At 38.2% G+C, this 20,699-nt stretch overlaps 1 protein-coding gene and 1 non-coding gene across 2 annotated transcripts; both read left to right on the top strand.

Moving 5' to 3' along the window:
- Positions 1-526: 526 nt before the first annotated feature.
- LOC113678251 (uncharacterized) lies at positions 527-8,241 on the top strand. The gene is made up of 10 exons (XM_027195129.2): positions 527-611; positions 1,430-1,502; positions 2,300-2,479; positions 3,408-3,557; positions 3,689-3,721; positions 5,175-5,219; positions 5,513-5,622; positions 6,494-6,552; positions 6,767-6,909; positions 7,373-8,241. Exons 1-10 carry the CDS (start codon positions 609-611, stop codon positions 7,690-7,692), a joined length of 1,116 nt encoding a protein of 371 aa, XP_027050930.2. The 5' UTR covers positions 527-608; the 3' UTR covers positions 7,693-8,241.
- Positions 8,242-9,520: 1,279 nt separating this feature from the next.
- LOC113678249 (uncharacterized) lies at positions 9,521-17,322 on the top strand. The gene is made up of 11 exons (XR_016183306.1): positions 9,521-9,628; positions 10,338-10,428; positions 10,566-10,784; positions 12,760-12,909; positions 13,242-13,337; positions 14,049-14,144; positions 14,785-14,829; positions 15,068-15,177; positions 16,119-16,177; positions 16,391-16,533; positions 17,005-17,322. It is a non-coding gene; the product is annotated as an uncharacterized LOC113678249 (transcript).
- Positions 17,323-20,699: the final 3,377 nt, after the last annotated feature.

Here is a 20,699-nt window from a genome sequence, read left to right as displayed (position 1 = left end):
AACTTCTCTCAATGTTGATATCTCAAGTATCTTCACCGTGGAAAATTATCAAATGTCGATGTAATTCCAATTTCTCACCTCATGGCATGGTTGCCACCAGGCTTCAAGTTTTCATGTGTTCTGTGCATGTCTCAGCGATACTTTGACACTGAAAAATATCTGCTCATTTTTAATATTTTCAGGGGAAAATCAAATGAATGAACGAGGCGCAGAGAAAAATTATAGCGCTGAAAAATTATAAATACTTTTAAGAAGAGAGGCTCTTAGTTCTTGTAGAATACATTACGGCATGTGCAATACCTGTTTTTTCGTAATCAGTATCGTCAATGTTTTTCTGAAATTGTTAATGACCAAGACTCCTATGCAATGTTACTCATTCAGAAATTGAACGTTATCGAAATCATGAAAATCATTTCAACTTATGGAAATCTAAGAAGCAACGTGGACGGCATCCCCATTTGTGAAGTAATTTCTTGTACTTAACACCTGGTACCCTCAAAGTGATGTCAAAGATCACATTTTGCAAAGACCATAACACGTTGGATGAAAAAGGAAAAGTTAATTTCGTTTAGCCTGAACGGGGAAAAGGGCGAGAGGACACATTTATCATGGTAAGTACATACGTGATAAGTAATTCAAAAAGAAAAATATCACTGTTTTATAGCCTGATATCTCTTATTGCTATACTTTATATCGAGATATTTGGCCTTTTTAATCCTTTTTAGAATGGTTGACACAACTAAAACTTGAACACTAATCTCTTATTCGTAAGACGAACTCGATGAAGAGTAAAGCAAGTAATCTGTAAATACTTATTTTTAATCGAAAGTGTCCCTAAGATTCAAGATTAATTCCTGACAATTTTCTCCATTGCATAAATTCATACCCGCTTCTTTTATGTCAGTAATGGAATTTGTGAATTCATTCTTCTGTAAATTTTCTTAAACCCCTTTGCTTAAGATCAGCCATCCAGTTGATGGTATCAACTGCTAATGATAACTGGAGAGGGCAAGTATTAGTTGTTAAAACTACTCCGCCCACCTCTAGTTTCGCTAATTTGACTGAAGAGGGCAATGTGACTATGTTAGGTCAGATCTGACGATCATTATGGAAGCCCTCTTGGATCCTCTTTTCATAACTGTCTTCTTAGTTAGATAAATATTTAATTTCTTCGTTCATTCCTTGAGTCGTTCAGATGATTTAGGAAATTGACGAATTTATCATTATTGCTTACATCAATAACGTAAGTGACAATGTTTTAGGAAAGAAACAATAAAGAGCAGTTGCGATATTCATGAATATTTATTTATATATATAAACTTCATCTTCTCTTGACTCCAATATTCGTAAGACATATCCGTCAAATAAGTGTTCGCCATAAGTCATTTGCGTTTCTCTTAAAATTTGTTTGCATATTTTTCTCTCCAAGACTATTCCAGGATTAAACCTCTATATCTGCTTCATCTGGATAGTTGTATTGATACACAAACAAGTGTCTGCAGGTAAGTATGTCTAACGATCTGTGTTCAGATATCGCAGTTATATTCCATTAAATCATTTGAACTGAATAATACGTCCTCCAATATTATAAGCATCTTTCCTAGGAGGAAAAGGATAGAAAGAGCGAGCACGATTATTTGATAGCGATTGTTTAAACTTGCAACACCTGCCGGAGAAGTTTGGAGAAGTTTTTAATCTCAAATTGTTATTAGACGAGAGGAGGATTGAAAACATTCCTAACATAACTGTGAGACCTGTAAGCGTTTCCCCGTGACCTGTTCAAGTTGTATCATAATTTTGCTACCAGCAATTATTGAATATTTCAGTTAATTCCGGGCTAATGAGCCACTCTTCATTCCAGTTTTCCATTTTGGGTCGTTGAGAAAGGCAAATTTAAAAATAATGGCAATTCAGCTCTGTATTAAAGAGAAAAACCATTTTAAACGAAAAGCATGAGCAGGTAAGGCCCGTCTGCGCATCATTTAGGTCATTGCATTTCCATCAATGGACCAAACTAGAGTATTCAACCAGAGTTTACCGAGTATACGTGGTTAATATTTTATTATTATAAAAATAAAATGTTTTTATTAGTAATAGGAAAGAAAACTTACTTGTTCGGAAACTGACGTAATAAACGACAAAGATTAGTTTACACACGCTCCATGATTTGTTACGTCACCCCAACCTCTTCAGAACATTAGATCGAACATTGTACGTTCTAACTTAATGCACAACTATAAGTTAGACTATGAAGTGCCGTTAATTGCATCTTTGTCAGGCGTTTAACTATATCTTTCAGTGGACTGTCAGGAAGAATTTGAACGACTTGGGTGCCACGGTGCTTTCTTAGGGACCTTGCACCTTATACCGGAGGTTTTGTTCAACGACTCCAACTTGCAAAGCATAGATGAGTTAATTTGCAAATGTGCAGAACAAACAAGGTTTAAGGGATATCGCGTTTTTGCGGTCCAAAAAGGAGGTGAATCAGAAATGATAATTGATTAATAAATAAGTGTGACTCCACTAAAACCCAAATTTTCATTCATTTGTTTCTCCACTTTTTCATTACCGTCTATTTTGTTTTTTCCATGTTGTCGTTTTGTTGTTCTTGTTTTTTCGTTTGCCTGACCTTTTTTTTTTCTGTTCTATTCCTTTTTTCTTTGTTTTTTAATGTATCTTATTTTTTTCTTGTGTTGTTTATTTATCTCTCATTTACAAACTTCTTAATTCAATCAGTTAAAGTCAGATCACAACAGCTTAGGTCTTCAGAATCAGGAAAATTTCCAACAATCTTCTTCTATGATCAAGATATTTTTTTTCCTATGATACGCGTCTCTAACCAAAAATATCCTGGTAACGGCAGTAAATTTTTTGGTTGAAGTCTAACCTTCTTAGCATGAATACAAATTTCAAAGCACTACTGGAAAGCATCATGCTGCCTGAGCCTGTCCAGGAAGAAAAACTACCCTGGCTAATCTAAGCCGCCCGGGTTCACTTTTGGAAAAAAGCTCTGTCAACTTATGCAAAAAATTTTTTTTTGCATTTCTTCATATCTTAAGATGAGGCTATCTTGGGTATACATAGATATTCAAAATGAACAAGATAAACTAAGTTGTAGCTGTACATTATTTGTTGTTGTTTTCGTTGGTATTTCGTCTCAGGCGTAAAAGCTGCGGAATGGAACAGACCTTTTGTTTGGCTTTGTTTTTATTTTGTTAAATTTCGCTTCGTATGTTAGACTTCAGTCATACAAGCTAAGATCCTGCTGTGAAACTAAGGCCGTAAGAAACCTCCCGCCCCCTCTTACCTCCTCAGGTTTTCCTTTCTATGAATTGGCATCAAAACTAGGTTATGCATTTCAAATACGCTGCTCTTGTGCCGTGATGTCTTCTTCTTTAAAACCCTAGGATACTGCTGGTCAGGGAAAGATGCTGAAACCTCATTTCCTCTGGCTGGACAAGCATTCGATTGCAAAACCTTTGATTCTAAATCATGTGGCAAAGATGACAAATATTGCGTCGGAGAAGAAAAATCAGTCTTCGTTTATAGATTACTGGGTAAGAAAAAGCGCTTTTACCTGTAAGTAGTTACCTTTCAACGAATGCAGGACATTTTTGCGTGTATTTTATAACAAAAAAAATAAGGTTTGAAAACTTTAAAACTAATTTTTTATCTATGTCCTTTGCAGATAATCAAAACCATACTCTCACTCCACCGAAACGTATGTATTGTAGGAGGTATTCACCAGTGTTAAGGGACCAAATCTTATTTATCGCCTAGAGGGAGGGGAGGATGGGGGATTTGGAGGATTTTGAGGGAATTAAGGTACTTTGCAAATGTCAGTCGTGACAGGGCAATGGGATTTTCAGAAAAAGCAATCTAACGTGTTACTTACAGTTAGTTTTCAACGTAGTTTTAAAGGATACATATCATTAATTGCCGGGTCAATTTACAACACCAACCTGTCATTCCAAGGCCCGAGTAAAATTGAAAGAAGACTACTTGTAAAAGTCAATACCATATGAGCTTGAATAGCATACTATGTTAACGAGCCACACTCAACCAGTGTGCTTTGCGTGCCCTTGTCATTGTTATTATCCGGGAACTCAATACTTTTTCTGACAAACCCACGAAACGGCAATTATTACCACAATGGTAGGAACTTTTGCTTTTTTGATAGTAAGGGTATTATCGCTCAGTGCAAAACTAACCTGCTACTTTGGAAGAGGTATATTTACAAAGTTTTATGTCTGTGGAAGAGAAGAATTTGTATGACAAAACAGCACATTGTATCATGATACAATCACTATTCACGGCTGAAATATCAGACTCAGGAATTTTATTCTTGAACATAAAAAAAGTGTGAAAGCGAGAGGTTTAACAGGGAATCCATCCTTGATGCCTTACAAAGAGATGGACACCTTTGATTACTTTAATTTTTATTCATATCATTCACCAGGCACAAAGAAAAGATTCGTAAAAGGAGAAGCGCTATGCCTCCAATAAATAAGTTGATCACCCTCCACGTTTAACAAAAACAGTGTTTCAAAATACACTTAAAGAATAGAGGATACCAATATAAGATTGGGTAAATTGTATCTCTGAAGTTGATTTCACTTGGAGAAAAAGGTCACTCATGAACTTGCATGGGATCAGGCTTGCGATCGATTGTAAACGTTTCTCCATCTGACTGTCACCCAAGTGCAGAGAGGAGCTATCTTTTTTACTTTCCTTAGAAATACTGTGTAGGAGGGCATCTGCGAACTCTATGCTCGTTTTCTTGTCAAATCCTAAAGCTGTCTCGCGCTCATTTCATGCTTTTCAAAATTGACCTAGTAAGCCATATGCTATAGCGGCTTTCCATTTCTGCGGGACGAACTCCTGATGGCTTCATTATCGAGAACACGGAATGAAACGACAAAAATACATAGCAAATAGACGATAGACACGGAAAGAATTTACCCCGCAATGCATTCTAGTTGAGCGTTGCTCTTTAATTAGTATTTGCAAAATTAAGCGTTTTTAATGATAAGGCCAAAAAAAGTATTGGCATGTTGGAACATAAAGTGGGAAAAAGTCATGAAAAAACTGCTTTTTTCGAAAAAAAACGTGACTCAATTGGTGACCACTTTATGCAATATAATTATATTAACCGCTTGAGATTAAATTCACAGCTTCATGTCCATCGCCGAAATCGGAGCATCACTACGATTTGGAATGTAAGTAAGATAAAACTGCTTATCGCATTTTTTCAAAAGTATTCGTCAGTCGGTTTGATAGGAAACGTCTAATGCTGAGCCCACACGATAAAATATTGGCAAAACCAGTTTTCTTTGGGCGGTTTTTAAAGCGTATTCTCGTGTGGAATGCTTGCCTTGCCAATTTCCTTTCCAAACCGAGGAAAAAAGTAACTTTCAAGCGACAACATAAAGCGTGCATCAAATTCTCTTGGGGAATCTTATTGTCGTCTTAGAAGGTGAGTTTTATTTCATGTTGTGCATCATATTTGCAGGCAAGGTGTATAACTTAACAGTACTGATGACGAACACTTCCTTTGATGATTTCTTATGGTTTGCACATTCGCCCCAATTCATTGAGCTCAGAAGAGAGTTTGAACTTGGAGTAAGTATAAAGCTGATTCTGCCAGTTTTAAAAACCTTTGTTTGTTATCAGCTTTTGTAAACAGAAAGAAAACTCGAACAGGACCCTCCGCAACATACCATCCGAAGTTGAAAAAAAATGTTTTACAACGCAACTCAATTTAGGAGTGAAACTGAAATCGTTTAAAATTGCTAATGTCTATGCGTCTAAGGGAATAGCACAATATCAACAAAACAAATTTACCTATGTTCTTTAAATATCGCCATTTTTTCTTTTGATTGAAGCTTGCAATTTTAATTTCGGCCGAAATAACACTTTGGTTATAAACTCGTTGTGCAAATACGCATCATAAAAATAGAAAGCTAACTTTACTACTGATACGAAACCCGCTGGTGAAACGAATCATAAAATTTTACGCCCTGATCATCGCGACCAAAATAAGGATCTTAAAACTTTATTACATGTAGACTTAATAGTTAGCACGCTACTAGACTTTTCTGTATCGATAAGTAAGGGTAGGCGTCCAACCCGGGTCATTTTCCTGTGATCTTTGGCAAGACTCTACCCTTTCGATGCCTAACACTAACCAAGGGTAAAAACGAGTATCAATAGGAAAGCTCTACGAATATCTGGGGCTTTATCTTTATCGTTGGACTAGCAGGCATTCTGAGTCAGAGGTGTAGCTACACCCATGTTCGCTTCATGCTATTGTAGCTCGAATAACCCCTGGGAAAACGACCAATCAGGCTGGTGAGACCAAGCCAGTATGCCACACTTTTTAAGTATGACGCTGCGAAAGGTAATGTCGAAGACCAGGAGCCTTTTAAGGTTTCTAAAATAATAAGTATTCAAAATCTAAACTAATTCTCTAAAAATTACATTTCCAATGCAGGTTTTGCAAGCGTACGATGGATATGATCCTTTTCTCGGCGTTACGACTTTGAGATTCAGGTAGCTCACTCATAGTAAATAGGGAAGAGGCCAAGATCATTGAGAGAGCGAAAAAATTCGATGGATCAAATTCTAAAAACTTGAGATGTTTAAAAACACACGACTTGACGATGCAAAAATTCCATCACTATTAACAAAATATGTTTCAGTTTAAATCAGTTCATATGCTAATATAGTTTTGAGATTAAGGTGTTACTTTTTTATCTTTAAACAGCGAAGCTCCGGGAGACAGCAACATTGTGGTGCACTTTGCTATCGAGTTTAAAGACGAAGGAGTCCATCTTCATAACTTAACTGCGGCATTAGCATGTCAAACTTTGGGCAAGCACACTTTTCTCCCATCATTGGGTCAAGTTGGTGAGTTTGCTGAGCAAGAATGTTCTGGGTGACTTGTAATTTGTTTGAACAAACCTTCATAGTTCCAGAAAGTTATAAGCCTCTATTCTGAAGTCATCCTTCCAAGTATTCTTACAGCGGGAGGTTTCTGATTCTAAGATCAGACCGTATTAAACTCGTCCACGCTTCCCAGCCCTTTATCCTCAGAAATTATTTTAATATTCTCCCTGATATTTTCTTCACACTCCCATGGTACTGAAAGAAGATTATTTGTAAAGCTTATTAAGTTAGTGATCATTTCCTTTATCTCATGTTATCTCATATCTTAAGGGGTGACACTGCAAAGAAAAATTATATACTAGTAGCCCCCTGAGTTTAAAGTGTTTATTAATTTCCTTTTTAAAATAGTAATTAATTGAACAGTTGTGGTAAAATCCATTCAAATTTATCAAATACACTTATCGCTATCTTGGTTGTTTGTTAGCATGTTACAAGGCACCTCCCCCTCCAGTCTGCCCACTTCCATGTTTCTCTGCCTGTGCTCCACACTGTTACTCCAGCTGCTGCCAGCAGTACCACCCTTACTACTATGCTCCAACACCGTCTCCTCCACATGATATTAATCCAGCTCCATGCCCAGAAGGCTGCCCCATTACATGTGCACCTTTCGGATGCACTACTCACTGCTGCAGCAATGGTCATAGTCTGTCGCATTATGTTTACGGGAAGCGTCACGAAGCTCCAAAGCCAGAGAAGGAATCGAAAATTGGCCACATCTTCCGTAAACATCATGGGAAGAATTAAAAGAAAAAAATCAGGAGCAAAAAGAATCAAAGAAACAAATTCCAGCGAGAAGAATTTTTGATTTTTTCCTGATTTCATATCATGTAAGGTCTACCAGGCAAGAACTACATTTCCCGAACTTGGGTTCAGATATTTATCTGAAGCGTCAAAGTTATTCCTGTCAGGCCTGAAGCCATTGATTCTAATCATTATGTGATAATAAATAGCCAAATTTTGCCTGTCTTATCGAATGCAAAAATGTAAAAAAATTTTTGACAATTCCGAGATTCCGATTTACATTATATGGAAATTAAGTCAATGATGGCTATCTAAAGTATTTTAGATAAATAGCAAAGTATCTGAGATCATTCTAATCAACATTTTCTGTTGGTATGAATTTGTTTACTTTTTATGGCTAGACCTACTACCTACACGGGTGTTCTAAAATGTTTACTAAACCTTCCCAATGAACTCAAGATCCATAACTCCGTTATATAAAATAAATTGGTTCAAGTACAATGTACTGTAAAGTAAATGATTTGAAGGTAGAATAAACAGTTGATCACCCAATCTTGCGCGTGTTGTAAGTTTTGGAATTGATAAGAAGGGGAAGAGTGGGTCCGTTGATCGATCAACGGAAAACCGTCTTTTGCTTCCGGGCGTGGAGAAATATTGAAAGGTAGCCCTAACAAATGAAAATTTACACGGAGCCACTCAAGTTTCACCAGAATAGTTAATAGAGTACAGAGGACCGAATCCACCGAAAATACCTTCGACAAGGAAGGTCATTATATACAATTGTTCTATATCCCTTTTGAGAAAGTGAAGGAGTAATTTGAGGTATCTCATTTTCATTTAAACAAATACTTTTATCCCCAAACAATAAGTCGCTGTACAAGTATATTGCTTGAACGATAAAACGCAGTGATGCATCCTTTACTCCACTGATAAATCTTCATCAGCGATACTTCGCTTTAGCGATTCATCGCGATAATGTAACGCGTTGAAGCGATTTTGTCGCTTGTACGATAAATCGCTGGAATGATATATGAAAGGTTCGACTTATTGTTTTCGTGTGTTGATGAAACGCGCGATACATAGCCGATATTTCGGCGATATCTCGGAAGAACAAAACGCAATATTCGACTCTGATCGTTTGTATTACTTTGGCACAGTACTGCATATATTACTTGATGTCACCTATAGTTAATTTTCAAGTACAGAAAGTCAAGGAAGGATTTTTACCAAAACTCTGGGGATGGGGGACAAAGTTTTTAGCGGAATGACTAATTTCTACCTCTTTCTCTTTGAACGTCTACTGCAGTTTCATTCAATGAAAGACAATTTCTGGTGAGGAGATGTGGGGCTTCAATGTCACTCCGAGATTCGCAGCTCGCGCCAGACTACAATCGAACGAGAAGCTTTATGGAAATGAGCATTTGTTTTTGGAGGGCGTGATTTTAAAATCTCTTTGATATATTTTTTTTAGGAACAAACCAATGATAAACATTTAAATTGTTTTTCACGGTGTTTCTTTATGATTTTTTAATAAGTCTTAATGCTATGACGGTATTGTAAAGTAAATAACACCTAGGCTTGGCAAATTGGAAAAATAAAGCATGCTTCGTCTATCAAACGATAAACTTAATGAAAATAAAAAACTTCTGTACATTGGCTATTCAATAATTTTAGATATTTAGTAATAAAAGCATTGCAGTTTTATAGCGGGATCAATCTCAATTCTGACGGGTCTTGATTTTTTCTTCCAGAAGAGATATCCAGACGTTAATTACCATAATTGACCGGTAATAGTTCTTGTATTTCACACCTCCTGTGCACCAAATAAATTAAGATACCAAATTTTTAAAAGCCCATAACAGGTAGGGTGTTAACTTACAGCAATCAAGTCGGTCATTTAGGGGATTGGAAAATCTTCGAAAGAGCAATAGGAACATTGGTAAGTAACAAGATTAAAAACTTATGAACAAGAAAACCATTTAAATTCCCGAAAACTTTAAATAATAATTCGCAAAGTTAGCTAGCCTAAGCTTTAACTGACTATTTTAAATTCAGACTCCGAACCGTGTTATAGCCCGTAGCGGATCGACCAACGGAAAGAATGGCGATAGTTTCTCAACATTGTTGCTACAACGTTATTTTTACAGTGATGTTCATGATTCCTTTGCGAGAATTCAGAAATTTCGTGGTAACTACGTGTTTGATATTTGAATGAAGGGGCAAATATCCTCACTGAAACTGGTCGTTGAAGGTCAAAAATGTAAATCGAATTTGGTTTCGTGTACAATGCACTTAATCGATTAGATACTTTCGATAATTCAAGCTAGCACACGTGCATCTAAATTATGAACTTTCACAGCTCTAACTGCCTTTACATGATGATGATGTTATTGGTTACTCCATCAAAAGGCTGTTGCATTTTTTGACGAAAATGCTGTCCACTGTTATTCAACGACTTTTACGACCACTACCTTTTGCTGGTCAGCCGAGAATAAGGGAACTCTGTCTTCTTTTTCCTTTTTTAGAGCATTACATTTAATTTTCTTTTGTATCGAATAAAACAAAACTTGAAGCCCCAAGCTACGTATAGGCGTGTGTCTGTCACTAAGGGGAAATAAAAAATGCCCTCTTCATATTTCATTCCTTAGGCAAATACGAGGATGAGCCTCAAACAGTTCCTTTATTCCATATGGATAGTCTTACTGATGCAGAGAAAGGTCTTCGGCGCTGCAGGTAACTGTAAGTAATAAATACTTGCGCAAGCCTAAACTAATGATGCTACTGGAAGCTACTTGCTTTTTTCCCGGAAGATTTGGCCTAAAAAGATGTTACGAATCTTAATGATTAACTTAACAGATTGTGCGTATTTATTTCAGATTGTCCGGAATTTACCCGACTAGGTTGCTTTAAAGACTCGATGAATCCTCGCCCCCTACCGACAATTCTTATGACGGACCGCGACCCTGGCATGAGGGTGTACAGCGGTGTTAAAATTGACTGGAAAGGGTGGAACGACTACATGACTGACCTAGCCTGCAGATGTGCTAAAAAGACAAAGGAGTCTGGATTTAAGGTCTTTGGACTACAATTTTTTGGTAAATGCGCGCTGTTGCAATCAAACTCTATGTACTTTTAGTCTGTAGTAAAACAGTGGACAGCGTCGAAGGCGGGCTTTGATTGGCTATTCACACTATTGATATCCTTTGCTATTCACCTCCGAGCAGCTTACAATTTGCACGCGGAATAATATAAGGAATGAATAAATTAAAGGAATAAATAAGTTAAATAATATTTTCTTGCTCAATTATCTTACTTAAAATAGCTAGCGGTGAGTTTTTACCTCGCCGCTCCGCAGTTCGGTAAATGGCCCTTATCGGAGTTGAGCACGCCACCCAAAGAATCCAGCGGTATTCTTGTGAGTAAACATCAAAGCGAGGCTATCGGGTCAACATCGATCAGATTTGTGCGAGAAAGTGAGGAAAACTTATGGAGTGTTCCACAAATCTTCCACAAGCGGCCTTTTTTTCCGCTGAGGAGAAAGAGCAGTTGATAATTGGTAATTGCCCACGGCATATTACTAAAGAAAGACTCAAAGAATGGTTGTCATTCCGCAAAGGGACGGCTAAAGATGGTAGTGCACGGTCTGAAGCAACGAAGGCTGATTTATCTCAAAGGTACACAGATTGCAATATTTTTTGTCCCTTATAATTATTGCCATTGCTTGAAGGGAGTATCGAAGCATAAGTTCTATATCGATTTGTTTTACCTGCCGCAGGATCATCAGTTATATAAAAAATGGTTGGGAGAATAATTTTACGGAGAAGTGGCAACGCTTGGCGGCAAGTAAACCACTGGAGCAAACGGCGACCGTCAATTGTGATTTCCCTGGATCTGCACAATGGGTTTCGCTGGTTGACGCGAAGGACGATGTCCCTTCATTTAATATTCAGAATATCGTGTCTTACTTTATTGAAAGAAAAGCTAAAGACAATGAATCCAACAAAGATTTCAAGAATGTCAGCAGCAAAGCTTTCGGCTTGTTTCGACATGGTCATATCCAAAAACTGGAAATCGCACGGGACGGTGTTTTCAATGTTTATCGGTTCGGGGGCTGAATGCTGCTGCGATTTCTCTATTTTTGTTTTCTTTGTGTTCAACGTTGCTCGATCAGCGGGCTCTTTCCTCTTTGGTTTTTCAACAGTAAATATAAACTTTGTCGGTACGGAATCTGGCTTCAAGCGAATTCTTTGTCCTCCCATTGGTTTTATGAAGCAATTAGCTTCAAAATGCTGACTACAGACATAAGAGCTTTTGTTTACCGGAGTGTTCTCTCGACGCAGTTTCACGAGCCATTGTGCCAGCAAATTCTTGTTTGACAGCGGCAGCGAATGCCATGATAAGTCCTTGCATTCCGCTTTGGAACTTCGGTTTTGACACCCAAAAGCTATGCAATGTTTCACCATGGATAAAGAAGCTAAAAACTCGAGAAAATATTATGTAAATACCAAACTACTACTAATTTCCCTCTCTGCTTCCTTAGCCTCGTTTTGGCGTAAGCTCATCCGGAGACCGCTGATTTCGCGTGCTCAACTCCGATAAGAGCTATTCCACCTCCTCTTCGGTGAAAAATTGTTCGTTATTATATGATAATTTTCTCAATCTTGAACTAAAAAAATCGGGTGGAGGGGAGTATTGACACTCCTTTCCCACTTTTGTTTTTGTTCTCTCAGGCCTTCGATAATTTTTTTTTTCAGTATGTTTGTTTGTTTTTTTTTTATAGTGGGGGGGGGGGGGGTGTTGGGTAGGAACTTTCGTAGTTTTAAGAGTAGTGACGCATTATAAAATTTGTGGGATCAAAACATTTGAATTTTTTTAACATGTTTACGAGCTGCACACAACAAGGATCTCCGTGATCATGCAAAACACAGTTAGAAAACAGGTCTTAGAGAGTGGTTTAAAGGAATACACTTAAGCTGTCTGGAGAAGCTCTGAAGGTTAGGGATATTTGACTTTTACGGGGAAATATAAACAATGCGAAAAACAAATGTGTGGAACCTATTCTGAACTTAGGTGAGTGTTGGTCGGGTGTTAACGCTGAAAACACTTATAAACAAGACGGACCCAGTCAAGAATGCTTAACAAATGACTTCCTCAAATGTGGACCAAAAGACAAGTACTGTGTCGGAAAACAAGACACTAACTTTGTGTACGCATTAAACGGTGAGTGTTCTTAGCCTTGCATTAATACTGTGTCTGTTTTGGAGCATATAAATATGAACAATCTCGATGTAAGAAGTAGCAAGAAAGTACTGGTTCAAGTTGTGCCACTGGAAAAAGCGGGCAATTTTCCGCAAGTATCTTATTGATTTTGTCAGCCAAATTAAAGCTATTTCTGCGAGACCTGAAAGATGTGCACAAGTCCTCCAATCCCCAGCTCAATAAATATCACGAGGAAAACAAAAATTTCAAAAGTTGAAAATCAAGAGGAACGTTCGATTGTTTTCCGTTTTTGTCTTGGCTTAATTTTGTTTCATTTACGTTCAAAACTGCAGCTTCAAGTCCAACGTCACAGCTGACTGACCAGCCAAAGACAAAACCGACGACCATTCCGAAGACCAAGCCGACGACGAGGCCGAAAACTGTGCTGAGTAAGAAACATTTGTACACGGATAGAGACCTTCCTTACATTTTCGAGATAGAACTTCCCTATCACATTTTGCTTAATAAGTCTTTCCATAATACTTATAAAAGAAACAACATGTCGCAAAGGAGGTTATTGCTCATCATGGTGGTAAGTTACAATTAACTATTTAATCATTTGTGCCAGGATGTAGTCACTTGAAATGTAGATCGCGACGTTTCGACTGCTTACTTCTAGTCTTCATCAGGCACGAGAGGGGTATACGTTTAGCTAGTACCCAGACCTCCGCCGTTTCTTAGCACGCCAACAAGACTGGCCACCGCCCGCTTTGGAACGAACTAAAGGTTATTGATCGAGACTCATACTGGTATACGCCAGAAGAAACAAGGAAGTTATCCACATAAGACTTCACCCTGTTAACATCAACAGGGATAACGGAATCGAAATTCCTGAAGCATGGATATCAACGATCAAGAAACACAAAGGGAGACCAGTACGACAGCAAACCGCCGAAGGAACCTCTCGGAAAACCAGAACTCACCGGAACAATGGAGATCGAAATCCTGATTGCGACTGCCTTACAACATTGAAAATCGAGAGTTCAATTGTTTTCCATTTTTGTTTTTGTTTAGTTTTGTTACGTTTAACTCACTTTTACACCCATTTGATAACCAAATTAGAGTAGAAGGTAAAGAGCTAACATTGTTCAAAACTGCAGCTTCAAGTCCAACGTCACAGCCAACTGGCCAGCCAAGGAAAAAACCGACGATCATTCCGAAGATCAAGCCGACAATGAGGCCGGAAAGTGTGCAGTGTAAGAAACATCTGTATTTGGATAGAGATCTTCCTTGTATTTTGAGATAAAAGTTCTCTATCTCATTTCAGAGAGAAGCTCTCTGTGTAACTTTCCTCCGAATAACTGTACGACAGGGCTTTTGCGAACACTCTGCTCGTTTTCTTGCCAAATCGTACTGCTACCTTTCGCTCATTCCTTGCTTTTAAAAACTGACTTAGTAAGCCATATGAATTGGCGGCTTTCCATTCCTGCATGCAGAACTCTTGATGGCTTCATTATCGCTAAGGCGGAATGAAACGACAAAAATACGTTACAAATAGACGTTAGCCACTAAAAGAAACTAGATGAGGGTAAAAAAGCCGGTTTTTAATTTAATCGATTGATATCACACACGTGGTAAATTTTCCTTTTCTGCAATACATGAAATCCTGAGAATGGCTACTACCCTCGCAATGCATCCTGGTTAAGCGTGGCTCTTTAATTAGTACTTGAAAACTCTCGGGCGTTTTCAATGGGAAAGCCAAAGTAATATTGGAATATTAACATAATATAGGAATAGTTACGAAATAAACAGCTTTTTCATAGGAAACAACAACAACTCAGCTGTGACCACTTTGTGCAATATAATTATACTAACAGCTTGTGATTAAATTCACAGCTTTATTTCCATCGCCGAAATCGGAACATCACGACGATTTGGCATGTAAGTAAGATAAACCTACGAATCAGATTCTTCAAAAGTTTTCGTTAGTTGTGTTTGATAGGAAAGGTCTAATGCTGAGCCCTTGGGTTGTTTTTAAAGCTTATTCTCATGTGGAGTGCTTGCGTTGCCTATTTCCTTTCCTTACTGAGGAAAAAAGGCGTGCATCAAATTCTATTGGGAAATCTTATTGTAGTCTTAGAAAGTGAGTTTGATTTCATGATGCGTATCATATTTGCAGGCAAGGTGTATAACTTAACAGTACTACTGTCGAACAATTCCTTTGATGATCATTTAAGGTTTGCACATTCGCCTCAGTTCATTGAGCTCAGAAGAGAGTTTGAACTTGGAGTAAGTATGTAGCTGATTCTGCCAGTTCTTAAAACCTTTGGTTGTTATCAGCTTTTCTTTGGCAGCTAATAAACTTGAACAGAACTCTCCATAACATACCATCCGAAGTTCAAAAAATGTATCATAACGCAGCTCAATAAGTGGTGAAACTGAAATCAAAATTGCCAATGTATTTTTTTGCGGCCAGGGGAATAGCATAATATCAGCAAAACAAAGTATCTCTATTCCTTTTAATATCACCCTATTTTCTTTTGATTGAAGCTTGCAATTTCAATTTTGGCCAAAAAAGACTGGTTATAAAACTCGTTATGAAAATACGAATTGTGAAATAGAAAGCTAACTTTACTACTGTTACGAAACCCATTAGGAAAACGAAATGTAAAAATTTTACGCCCTGATCATAACCCTTGGAAGGGTGACCAAAGAAAGGGATCTTGAAACCCTGTTAAATGTTTGCAATACTTATTTAATAACTGCGTGGGAAATCCTAGGCTGAATAGTTAGCACGCAGCTGAACTTTTCTGTATCGATGAGTATGGGCTCGCCTCCAACCCGGTTCATTTTGTTGTGATCTTTGGCATGACACTCTACTCTTTCAGTGCCTAACACTAACCAAGGGTAAAAATGAGTACCAATAGGAAAGCTTTACGAATTTCTGGGGCTTTATCTTTATGGTTAGACTAGCCGGCATTCTGATTTGGAGAAGTAGCTACACCCATGTTCGCTTCATGCTATTGTAGCTCGGATAACCCTCGGGGAAACGACCAATCAGGCTGGTCAGACAAAGCCAGTATACTACACTTTTTAAGTATAACGCTGCAAAATGTAATGTCGAAGACCAGAGTGTCCTTTTGAGAGAACAGAAGGACCCTTTTTAATTTCCTCATGTAATAAGTATTCAAAATATAAACTAATTCTCTGGTGCTTACATTTCCAATTAGGTTTTGCAAGCGTACGATGGATATAATCCTTTCCTCGGCGTTACGACTTTGAGATTCAGGTAGCTTACTCATAGTAAATTAAGAAAAGGCTAGGATAATTGAGAGCGAGAAAAAAGTCGATGGATCAAATTCTAAAAACTTGAATTAGTTAAAAACGCACGTCTTGACGATGCAAAAATTCCATCACTATAAACAAAATATGCGTCAGTTTATATCAGTTCATATGCTTAAATAGTTTTGAGATTAAGGTGTTACTTTTTTATCTTTAACAGCAAAGCCCCGGGAGACAGTCACACTGTGGTGCACTTTGTGATCGAGTTTAAAGACAAAGGATTCCATCTTCATAACTTAACTGCGGCACTAGCTCGTGAAAATTTGGGCAAGCTCACTCTTCTCCCATCACTTGGTCAAGTTGGTGAGTTTGCAGAGAAAAAATGTTCTGCGTGCCTTGTTATTTGTTTGAACAAACCTTCTTCATTGTTCCAGAAAGTTATTAGCCCCTATTCTAAAGTCATCTATCCAAGTATACTTATTATGGGAGGTTTCTCATTCCGAGATCAGACTGTATTAAACTTGTCGACGCTTTCCAGCCTTATATCCCCAAACATTATTGCGCATATTCTTTATAATGTTATCTTTACACTCCCATGATACTGAAAGGAAGATTTTTTTAACAATCAAAAGCTTATTAAATTAGTGATCATTTACTTTCTTCTCGTGATCTGGATGTTAGATTCAAGGGGTGACACTGCAGAGAAAAATATGTCAGTAGCCCCTTAAGCTTAAATTGCTTATTTTTTTTATAGTAGTAAATGATTGAACAATTGTTGTAAAATTCATTTCAAATTTATCAAATGTACTAATCGCTATCTTGGTTATTTGTTAGCATGTTACAAGGGACCCTTCCCTCCAGTCTGCCCACTTCCATGTTTCTCTGCCTGTGCTCCGCGCTGTTACTTCAGCTGCTGCCAGCAGTACCACCTTAACTACTATGCTATCCTACCGCCTCCACATAATATTCATCGAGCCCCATGCCCAGAGGGCTGCCCTATCACATGTGCACCTTTCGGATGCACCACTCACTGCTGTCATAGTCTGCCGCATTATGAATACGGGAAACGTCACCAAGCTCCAAAGCTAGGGAGCAATCGAAAATTGGCCACATCTTCCATAGACATCATAAGAAGAATTAAAAGAAAAAAGAAAAAACATAACTTATATGAATTCACCTTAAAAGAATGCTGATTAAAGGGCTGGTTCTCACACTGTACACGAACGTTCAACATTCTTTTCGACTGAAATTTTGCAAGCGAAAAATGGTGAGTTCCTTGGTGTTGTTTATTTCACGCGCTTGAGATGTACTCATACTCCTAGTCTTTCCACATGACTGCATTTCCACTTTTCTTATCATATGAAAATCCTACCAATTGTAGCTTCCATCGTATTTTAAGAACAGAATTACATCATTTGTAATAAAGTTCAAGCCCTTTTAGTTCAGGACCACATAATTCGAGTTTCGTGGGGATTTCTAGTCGAAAGCAAGCCACTGCGCTAGATATGTTCAGGGGACCTTAAATAACCAGAAGAGTCATATTGCCACTTTTGCAACTTGCTCCAACGCTTTTTAGAGGATATTTTAGAAATTCCTTCGTAGACCCTGCATGAAAACGAGGCTATTACATAAAACATCCTATAACTTCTTTTATTATGGCAAAACAGCACCAAATATATAAATCTATGTTCTCTTTGATATGTTTAGTGACTGTGAGTCACCACATCAGTCACGCGACTTAATGAGCATGGACGTAAGGATGGTTTACTAAAGAATCTTTCGAGCTTCCAAAAACCTCTAAATGCTATGCTATACTTCATAGACAGCGTAGAAAAATCTTTTCGCTCAAACTGTTCCTTTCCGATAAAATATGCTGGTCACGTGAATTACAAAAACATGAAGCCGAAGCTACGATATTTAGCTTTGCTTGTGTGTTCAATTATGACAAAAAAAACAAAACAAAAACAAAAAAAAAAACACAATTATTCCTGACATAATTATTAATCAGAGTCATATTCATTACCATCTTCTTCCTCGTCACTCTCGTTATCATCTCAAGAACCCTCGTCTTCATCATTACGCACATTTTCACACGTTTTTCCACTATCTAAACACCCATTCTCATTCCAGCCCATTCTTTCTAAAGTGGCAGCGTTTGTGGAGCGTCACCCCCTAGTACACTTGTACTTTACAAGATGAGTAACAGCTTGAGGTAATGGAGGTGGTTTCTTCATCATGACAACCCAATGGTCTGTATCCCATGTCCGACCAAAATTCTCCGGGTTGGCTACAACATCGTTATTCCACAATAGAAATTGATAGTGGACTCTTAAAATTGCTTGTTTAGGTGCAGCCTAGGTCGGTGGCAGCCACTCCGACTGGGCTTGTTTATTCTTAGAAAGCAACCATCTCAGTTCTGTCTCAGAACACATGTTTGTCTTGGGAAGATTCGGCTGACATACAAATTTCATAATTAAAGGCATTATCTGAACTCTGGGAATCACATCCGCACCTCCAAGCTCAGAAAGACCATTGATGATTTCAACTTCCATGAAAGCTTTCCAGCATGTAGCTTTCCTCTTTCCGGAAAACAGCCAGTGTTTTCTGCGTCACTAAAAGCTGAGAGAGTGGTTCGATGGTTCTTGCCTGAACCGGTGACAAGAAAGGTTGCTTTTTCGAATACTTGAATAATGCCTGGGAACCAAGATGAAAACTTCTGTTTCAAGAGAATATCGTAACTCTGGCTGTGACATCAACGGCGGTATGTTAAACAGTCTCCTTGTCTGTTCCCTCTTGGTTGCCCTCTCGGTTGCGTTGGAGGTAGGAAAATATTCTCTTGTTCCCATGTGTTCTGACCTCCTACTACAACTACTCGTCTTACATTTTGTCAGCTAAGGTCGATGGTCTTTTGTGCTTGATAGTCTGCCTGCACTATCTTTGTCTTAGTGTGCGAAAGAAGTATCTTCATCGATCGGAACCTTTGCGATATGTATTAAAGCAGTGATTTGATTATACCCCAGATTCTTGCCTTTTCGCACCTTCCTCCAAGTATCTCCTTTTAGAGAAGAAGGCAGATCGTATCTGCCAAAAAACAACCAGATTTCTTTATTTTCGCAAAATGTCTCGAAAATGCGACTAACGAAGTTATTTAAGTGCTATATGCAACCAGTCTTTGATCCATTCGGGTTTGTCCATGCATTGAACCTCAGATATTGCATCTACCACAGTGACTCCTATTTCTACCGTCTTCTGTACTCTGGTTGGCAGCACTGTCGTTGTCTCCATCAAGATTCACAGGTAATTTCTTAAAAGTATTTCACAGAGCAGTCTTACATGAGAAGCGAAGTAATGTTCCATCAGCCACCAACATTGATCCTGGCAACGAGGAAAACTCGTAAGTACCAACAATTTCTTGGATGCCAATCTTCGGCCGACTCTTTCATACGATTATCATTCTTGCGAACAGGTTCCTGTTCTTACGCAGCTCCACGACAATGTTTTAACCCCCCAATTTGATGTTTCTGCTAGCAGTCTTCCAAGTGGAAAGCTTCTATTTCTTCATAAGGTCCCAGAGATTGACTTTCTCCTAGGGAAGGGGGCAGAGGGGTAGGGAGGGTCTGTAGAATTTTTGCTGTGTCACGATAATTTACCTGATCCCTCATTGAGCTATGTGACATTCTTTAAGTTATCCCTTCCCCAACGGCGGTTAATTGGCAGTCAATTTTATACAGGCTCCTCTTCATACTCTGTTGGCAACAACAGATTTCCGATCCGTTCCCCCTGAAAACCATGTGATTTCCCCCAAATCTTCCAGTTTAAGCTGAAACTTATATCTGTGCTTTTTATGAAGTATAGCAAAGTATTTTAGACATTTAGGAAAGTCAAAGTAAGTTTTGATAGACCAGCCTCACTTCCATGCTCACATGAATAATCTTGTGACTCACAGTCACTGAATATGTGTTAAAGATATCAACCAGAATATATATCTATATCTTTGGTGCCATCTTGCCTATAATAAACGAAGTTATAAATGAAGATTTTAGATATATGAAAATTCATATATTTGCACCGCGGTGGAGAGATGAAATTAAGAGATCCTCGCAGCTAAGAACACTACTGAAACGAGTAGTTGTAAATAGGACCTGAAAAAATTCAGTTTTCCGTTTGCCCGGCTCGAAGACGATAGCCTCTGCCTTTGCAATCTCCGAGGGAAGGAGCAACTTGCAGTGAAACTTCCCGGTAACTTCTCCGCGAAAAATCATCGTGCCTCGTGATACAGCTGATTCTTTCGTAAAAAGTTAGCTTTTGGTTTGCTATATGAAGGAATTACTCTACAGCAATGAAACTCCAGAACACTAACCAAGGAGAACTTTCTCTGTACTTAATGCGAAGGAATAAAATGTTATGATAACAGAAACGAACACAGCCACCCTTTCTTAATATTGATTTCACCATAGAAAACAAAACACAAATGCAACAAACTAAACATTAAGTAACGGGAGGTTTTTGTTTTAATCTTGACCTGAACA

This window comes from Pocillopora damicornis, chromosome 2 (assembly GCF_964200805.1).
Source record: "Pocillopora damicornis chromosome 2, jaPocDami1.2, whole genome shotgun sequence".
In the NCBI taxonomy this organism is placed as follows: domain Eukaryota; kingdom Metazoa; phylum Cnidaria; class Anthozoa; order Scleractinia; family Pocilloporidae; genus Pocillopora; species Pocillopora damicornis.
This window is presented reverse-complemented; position numbering and strand designations above follow the sequence as displayed.